Source organism: Peromyscus leucopus, chromosome 12, assembly GCF_004664715.2.
Source record: "Peromyscus leucopus breed LL Stock chromosome 12, UCI_PerLeu_2.1, whole genome shotgun sequence".
Classification (NCBI taxonomy): domain Eukaryota; kingdom Metazoa; phylum Chordata; class Mammalia; order Rodentia; family Cricetidae; genus Peromyscus; species Peromyscus leucopus.
Window position 1 is genome coordinate 79510773 of NC_051073.1, and position 7871 is coordinate 79518643.

Below are 7871 nucleotides of genomic sequence, written 5' to 3' on the forward strand. Positions count from 1 at the left end.
CAGCACTCAGGAGGCAGAGGCAGGTGGATCGCTGTGAGTTGGAAGCCAGCCTGGTCTATAGAGCAAGTTCCAGGACAGCCAGGGCTACACAGAGAAACCCTGTCTCACAAAAAAATTACTTATTGTTATTAGTGTGTGTGTACGGGTGTGTGTTTGTGTGCATGTGTGCGTGCGTGCGTGCGTGCGTGCGTGCCTGTGTGTGTGTGTGTGTGTGTGTGTGTGCATATCCGTGCACATGCTACAGTGAACATGTAGACATCAGAGGAAAACTTATTGCAGTCAGTTCTCTCTTTCCATCATGCTTTGGGACTCGAACTCAAATAGTCAAGGTTGGCAGCAAACGCCTTCACCTGCCCTTGCCCTGATTTAAAAGCATCTTGCTGAGGCGTCCTGAGTCTGTCCACACGGGATACTGGCTGGTAGCTCTGTTTCTCAGGTGCCATCTTTGTCCATCTCAGAGCACTCCTGGCTTACAGAACAGGTGGGGAGACGTTCTTCCTGTCTCTCCCGGTGCTTCGCCCTCACTGCGTCCACACGAGGTCGCTGTGTCGTGGCCTGCTCCCTCAGGTCCCGCACTTGCTCAGCCAAAACACTGGAAACATAGAACTCACTGCTGTGTCACTCACACCGCCCATTGTACGCTGGTGCCTAGGACAGGGGACAAAGTGAACGTCCTTATAAAGCCAGAACCCAAAACACTGCAAAACACTGTCGAGATAACATGGGCAGATGGCTTCTTATTACAGGATCTCCCAAGTCTCTTGGTCTGAGCGCCTTTTTTCTAGGTGGGTGTGGAGGTATTTCAAGACACGCAGCACTCCCTAAGTCCTGGCAGTGATGTGCAAAGGGAGCACTCCCTCCCTAAGTCCAGGCAGTGATGTGCAAAGGGAGCACTCCCTCCCTAAGCTCAGGCAGTGATGTGCAAAGGGAGCACTCCCTCCCTAAGCTCAGGCAGTGATGTGCAAAGGGAGTACTCCCTCCCTAAGTTCAGGCAGTGATGTGCAAAGGGAGCACTCCCTCCCTAAGTTCAGGCAGTGATGTACAAAGGGAGCACTCCCTCCCTAAGTCCAGGCAGTGATGTGCAAAGGGAGCACTCCCTCCCTAAGTCCAGGCAGTGATGTGCAAAGGGAGGACTCCCTCCCTGAGTCCAGGCAGTGATGTGCAAAGGGAGGACTCCCTCCCTGAGTCCAGGCAGTGATGTGCAAAAAGAGGACTCCCTCCCTAAGCTCAGGCAGTGATGTGCAAAGGGAGCACTCCCTCCCTAAGCTCAGGCAGTGATGTGCAAAGGGAGCACTCCCTCCCTAAGCTCAGGCAGTGATGTGCAAACAGCAGCAGCCCTTTCAGACGGTGTCAGATGGCCCAAGGGTTGACTAAGCTAGAGTGTTCCGAGTGTCCCCACCACTTTGTCGTCATCTGAGCGGGTCATCCAGGTGTGTCCCAAGACCCCACTCCATTAACACCAGTAAACTTGAGCATTTGTTCAAGTTCAAAACACATAGATTTTTAGTAGACGATATTATATACTATTCTATCCTCATCACATATAGTCAAGGATATATTATACAGTTGTATGCTTATTACATATTATAGACTAGATACATTAGGTATGTATTACAGATTAAACATATAAAGTTCTGAGAGGAACGGCTGCCTGCTTTGGTTTTCCTGGTTGGACTGGGCTGTTGTTTTGTTGTCAACAAATCAACACCTTACTACAGTTTCCTCACCATATATACACTCTCACTATATATACACAATACTCTCACTATATATATATAATACTCTCACTATATATACACAATACTCTCACTATATATATATAATACTCTCACTATATATTCACAATACTGTATATATATATATAAAATACTCTCACATGGTCTCTCTATCTATCTATCTACACACAATACTCTCACTATACAAATAAATACTCTGTATCTATCAATCTATATCCATCTATCATCTATATGTATATACACATACACATATATATGTGTACATATGTATGTATGCATGTATATATGTGTATATATATGTGTATGTATGTATGTATGTATGTATGTATATATATATATATATATATATATATAGAGAGAGAGAGAGAGAGAGAGAGAGAGAGGTCTCTTGCTCCAGCTACCTTCAGTCTCCCATGTGCCAGCACTACAGGCATGGTCCACCAAGCTTAGCTAGCATTTTTGCTTTCAAAATGAGAAGAACAGAAAGAAAAAGACTCCTCAGACCTAAGCATAAATGAACCAGAGCGGACTCTGGAGATCTTGTGCCGGAGCTAGCCCAGGCACGGTCGTGGTGTGAATGCTGGTGAGAAGTGGGGAGCACTCTGGGCTATCACTAGTGGAGAGCTGATGCTGGAACCCATTGGGAATTCCGAGGCCTGTCGGGCGCTTGGGGCTGTCCCTGACATTTGAGGGCAGCTCAGCAGTGGGGCTGCAAGCCGTCTTAGATGCTGGATCTGTCTTTTTATGGGACTCTGTCAGACCACAGCTCTTCAGATCCTGCCCATTCACAGAACACTCCCCAAAGGCTGCCTTCTCTTGCCTGTGGTGTGCGCTGAGGTTTAGAGACTGTCAAGGCCACTTGGCCAGAGTCCTGTCTTCATCTCACTCTGCTGGGCATTTGCAAACCCCGCATGATCCCGTGGCGGGGGCCTGGATGACGTCCAGTTGGCTGGAGTGGTTGTGCTGGGGTGGGGGAGCTAGAGTATCTGCTGCCGTGCTTCCGGGTGGGTTCAGCCCCCAACCTGGACCCACTGAAGGGCTCAGCAGGTGGTGGAGCAAGCAGGACGGGTGGAGCCCTAGGACTAGTCAGCTCTGGTCTACTCGCTAAGAGGGTTATTTTGATACTAACGCGGTGCGGAGCCCTGCGCAGAACCCAACAGGGGATGAGGTGTGAGGCTCCGGTTTATCCAGTGCCTGGGAGCCAGGGGCGGGCTCAGCACGCAGGCGTTGTAAACTAGCGGGGCAGGCGCAGTGCGCACGGTGGCGGCGGCGGCGACAGCAGGTGGGTTGCAGCGGGTCTAGCGGGACAGCAGCTGTGGGGATGCAAATGCAAGCGAAGGCTAGAATGTCTGGGGGCCAGGGGCATGGAGGAGGCAGCCAGCCCCAGCAACCGCGGCTGGGGCTCAAATGGCGAGGGGAGGTGCCCTACAGCTTCCACATCCGGGGCTCAGGGCCCTTGCAGCCCTAGCCTCCTGGCCTCAGGTGAGCTGATCCTCCAACCTGTTGGAAGGATGGGGTGGGGTGGTGGTGATCGCTTTTCTCTGAGTCCAGGCGTCCTCGTTGGCCACGCTCAGGGCTGCAGGAACTGTTCCTGTTCCGGGTCCTGCCATCCTGGCCCTGCTCCAAGGAAGCCTCCCATTCCTCCTTGCTCGTGGAACCTGTTCCACTCCTGGCTAATGTTCTTAAGCAACCTCCCACTCACCCTCAGAAGCACCTGCAGGGTTCGCAGGTCCGCTCCAGGTCTGCACCACCCTGCCATTTCCACTGCCTGAGGCTGACAGGAAGGACCTCCATGATGTCAATCCCTCCTGCCCACAGTCCCTGACACCACCCCGCCTACCCTACACACACATACTCTCATTTAAGCCTTCTCAGGTAGGTCCACGGTGCAGGTGTCCTGGGACCCTAGGGAGAGGCGAGAACTGGGTGGACAGCCTGGGAAAGAACGGAGGCTGGCTGGTTATTCCTGCTGTCTGTCCCCAGCAGTTTCCAGAAGCTGGCTCAGGACTCCTCAGCCGTCTGCCATGGCCCCGGGACTGCCCAGCACTGCCCGCCTGGCACGCTTCTGCCAGAAACTGAACCGCCTGAAGCCACTGGAAGAGTCTAGCATGGAGACGTCACTGCGACGCTGCCTGTCGACACTGGACTTGACCCTGCTGGGTGTGGGTGGCATGGTGGGCTCTGGGCTCTATGTGCTCACAGGCACAGTGGCCAAGGACATGGCTGGCCCGGCCGTGCTCCTGTCCTTTTTGGTGGCTGCGGTAGCCTCCCTGCTGGCAGCCCTGTGCTATGCAGAGTTTGGAGCCCGTGTGCCCCGCACTGGCTCTGCATACCTGTTCACCTACGTGTCCATGGGCGAAATATGGGCATTCCTCATAGGCTGGAATGTGCTCCTGGAGTACCTCATTGGAGGTGCCGCTGTGGCCCGTGCCTGGAGTGGCTATCTGGACGCCATCTTTAACCACAGCATTCGCAACTTCACGGAGTCTCACATGGGTGTCTGGCAGGTGCCCTTCCTGGCCCGTTATCCAGATTTTCTGGCCGCCGGCATTTTACTTGTGGCTTCTGCCTTTGTCTCCTGTGGAGCCCGAGTCTCCTCCTGGCTGAACCACACATTCTCAGCCATCAGTATGATTATCATCCTTTTCATCATCGTCCTGGGTTTCATCCTGGCCCGCCCTCACAACTGGAGCCCAGAGGAGGGTGGTTTTGCACCCTTCGGCTTCTCCGGCATCCTGGCAGGCACGGCCACCTGTTTCTATGCCTTTGTGGGGTTTGATGTCATTGCTGCCTCCAGTGAGGAGGCCAAAAACCCTCGGTGGGCTGTGCCCATGGCCATCGCCATCTCCCTTGGCCTGGCAGCTGGTGCCTACATCCTGGTCTCCACTGTGTTGACCCTCATGGTTCCTTGGCACAGCCTGGACCCTGACTCGGCGCTCGCTGATGCCTTCTACAGGCGTGGCTACAGCTGGGCCGGCTTCATTGTGGCGGTTGGTTCCATCTGTGGTAAGGGACCCTCCTGGGCAGGGTGGGAGGGGACAGGGTAGTTAGTGGGCCTTGCCCCAAACCTCTCAAAATACTCCCGCCCAGGCCCCGGTGTTACTACCTGTATAATGAGCTCACGAAAACACTGGTTTTCAGAGACTTGTGGGCAGACCCCCTCCCCACAAATTGTACACAGAATATCAGTTTGGGAGCACATGCTCACGGGTCCTTCCCAGTCAGACTGCCAGCTCAAGGGGAGAGCCCCATTCCTCGGTGGGAGGTGAGAGGCTAATACCCTCAATACACACTATCTGAGAGCCTGGTAGCTGCCCTGCCGGGCTCGTCTGCCATGCTGATCGCTCCCTATGCTCTGCTGCAGCCATGAATACGGTCCTGCTCAGCAACCTCTTCTCCCTGCCTCGCATTGTCTATGCCATGGCCGCCGACGGGCTCTTCTTCCAGGTGTTTGCCCGAGTGCACCCCCGGACACAGGTGCCTGTAGTAGGAATCCTGGTGTTTGGGGTCCTCATGTCTCTCCTGGCGCTGCTGATGGACCTGGAGGCGCTGGTCCAGTTCCTGTCCATCGGCACCCTGCTGGCCTATACCTTTGTAGCCACCAGCATCATCGTGCTACGTTTCCAGAAAGCTTCTCCACCCAGCTCCCCGTGCCTCGCCAGCCCTGGTCCCACAGCTAAGAAGTATGACTCCTTCTCGGACCACATACAGCTAGTCGGTGCTGAACAGACCTCGATGTCTGAGACTGGGCAGCTGCGACCAGCCCTGAAGCCTTTCCTGGGCTTCCTGAGTGGATGCAGCCCCGGAACTGCTGTAGCCTGGGCGCTTGGCATCTTGGTAGCCTCAGCTATCTCCCTGGCATGTGTGCTGGTCTTCGGGAACTCAGGCCTGCGCCTCCCACGGTGGGGCTACGTCCTGCTGCTGGCCGTCAGTGGTTCTGTCTTTCTGTTCAGCCTTCTGGTCCTGGGGGCTCACCAGCAGCAAAAGAAGCAAGACACTTTTCAGGTACACCCCCATCCCCATCCCCCGCCTTGTGCCTCACCAATACTGTTCCTTCTCAGGCCAACCTGTTCCCTTTCCCCCAGTCTCCCATGCTACCTGAGCCATTCAGAGGGGCTCACGGGGCTGGGGAGGCAGGTTGATCCATTCCCACTTTCTCCAACATCCTGCATGGCGAGGGTACACCTGCCTCCAAACCTTCCGAGACAAAGAAGGGTTCTGTGGAACTTCCACACAGCCGGGCTCTGGCCTGGTGTGTCTACCCTGCAGCCAAGCTCAGCCTCACCCTTGCACCCTCAGATCCCGTTGGTGCCTCTGACTCCAGCCCTCAGCATCCTTCTCAACATTTGCCTCATGCTGAAGCTGAGCTACCTGACGTGGCTGCGCTTTATCTTCTGGCTGCTGGTTGGTGAGTGGGGCCCGGGCTTGCACAGGCCCGCCGTGGGAGGACGGGGGTGGGGGGGAGGGTGGGGGGGCTGGGACCTGCCCCTCAGGCTCACGCCCACTCCTGCAGGACTCATCGTGTATTTTGGCTACGGCATCTGGCACAGCAAGGAGAACCAGAGGGAGCCACTGGAGCTGACGACCGCACACTATGTGGTGTTCCCCAGTGGCAGCCTGGAGGAAACAGTGCGGGCCGTGCAGCCTGCTGGCCAGGCCCCAGGCCAGGAGGCAGGCTGCACGGAGTAGCTGGCCAGCCTGTGAGGCTGCCTCAGAGAGGGCCCCCGCATCGTCCACATCGGAGGCCAGGATTGGCAGCTGTCTGCCCAAGGAAGCTTGGATTTGAAGCCTTCCCAGACTGGGCCGGGCGGGTTGTCAGTTCCCAGGAAGTGATAATGGGTTAGGCCTTGGCCGGTGCTGGCATATACTCACTGCCCAGGGCTTTCCTGTTTATGATCCACTCTGGATACCTGGGCAGGTGGGGCAGAGTGGGCAAGGAAGAGGCCCCAGCACCTGGGACCCATAATAATAACTAATCAGCGAGTGTTATAATCAGCTGTCGTGTACGCTGTGGCATTCTTTGTGGCACTGAGTTCTTACTTGCCTGAAGAGCCAAACAATTGTCCCCAGTCCACAGCAGAGACACAGAGGTCTACGAAAAGTACATGCATAATGTGAAGAGGGGCTTGTGGGAAGACAGGGTCGGATTCCTCACATGTCCTCCATAAGGGTGTGCGTGCGTGTGTGCGTGCGTGCATGCGTGCATGTATGTTAGTGGTGCTTGAGATGGAAGTTAAGACCTTGAGATTGTTAGGCAAGGATTCCACTAGTGACCTGTATCCCCAGATCCCTGACATGTCCTCTAGCAGGGTAACCTGGACTCAGAAAGCAACTGAAAAAGGCATTGGGTGTCAGCGTCTCTTGATTTTCCTGGGCTCCTGGGGATCAAAGCATGTGCCCAGGGATGGCCTAGGGACATTGAAATGCACTCAAGATGGGTATACAGCCACAAGACACTCCCCAGCACATTCTGCATGGCCCACACGGCTGCACTTGGAGTGCACACTATGTACAGACTAAATTGATCACTGTTTCCACATCCGGGCTCCTAGCCACAGCTTACTCTTTTTTTTTTTTTTTTTTTTTTTTTTGAGACAGGGTTTCTCTGTGTAGCTTTGCACCTTTCCTGGGACTCACTTGGTAGTCCAGGCTGGCCTTGAACTCACAGAGATCCGCCTGGCTCTGCCTCCCGCGTGCTGGGATTAAAGGCGTGCGCCACCACTGCCCGGCCAGCTTACTCTTTTACTGTATACTCTGGGATGTTTTCAGATGAAGTCTTTGGGGCCCCTACTACTTGTGAATCTCCAGGGCGACAGTGACCATGAGAGGCGGGCTTGGAGTAGTACGTGAGTGGCACACTTGAGTGTGCATGGATGCACGTGTGCTTGGCCCTGTGTCCACCACCTGCCAGCCTACTAGGCAGCTGCGGGGCTACAGTTCAGAGAGGGAGAAAGTCCTAGGTCCACTCTGCACCTCCTCCCTCTAAGGTAGATGTCTCCCTCTTCTCGTTCCTCCCTTTAAAGACGACACAGGAAGCTGCTTGATTTGGCAAGCTTTACCTCAGCAAGGATTACTGGGTCCACGTGACCCACCTGGAGTAACCAGGCTCCCCCCCCCCCCCCCCCCCCCGCCCCG

The 7871-nt window shown here is 55.0% G+C and overlaps 1 protein-coding gene across 4 annotated transcripts; it reads left to right on the forward strand.

The window, feature by feature from the left end:
- The first annotated feature begins 2813 nt into the window (after nt 1-2813).
- On the forward strand, nt 2814-6731 carry Slc7a4 (solute carrier family 7 member 4). Of its 4 annotated transcripts, none has more exons than XM_028862759.2 (5): nt 2814-3018; nt 3720-4742; nt 5101-5741; nt 6036-6144; nt 6250-6731. In XM_028862759.2, exons 2-5 carry the CDS (start codon nt 3761-3763, stop codon nt 6423-6425), a joined length of 1908 nt encoding a protein of 635 aa, XP_028718592.1. In that variant the 5' UTR covers nt 2814-3018; nt 3720-3760; the 3' UTR covers nt 6426-6731. The 4 variants fall into 4 exon arrangements, with proteins under 4 accessions (XP_028718592.1, XP_028718593.1, XP_028718591.1 ...); XM_028862760.2 differs by having other exon boundaries at nt 2939-3018; nt 3723-4742; XM_028862758.2 differs by having other exon boundaries at nt 3014-3218; nt 3723-4742.
- Nucleotides 6732-7871: the final 1140 nt, after the last annotated feature.

Bases quoted from the DNA above. Each gene is read 5' to 3' on its own strand.
- Slc7a4 (XM_028862758.2), top strand. From the start codon at position 3,101: ATGGAGGAGGCAGCCAGCCCCAGCAACCGCGGCTGGGGCTCAAATGGC. The intron at 4,743-5,100 runs GTAAGGGACCCT...GCTCTGCTGCAG, and splicing joins GGCGGTTGGTTCCATCTGTG to CCATGAATACGGTCCTGCTC. The intron at 6,145-6,249 runs GTGAGTGGGGCC...CCACTCCTGCAG, and splicing joins TATCTTCTGGCTGCTGGTTG to GACTCATCGTGTATTTTGGC.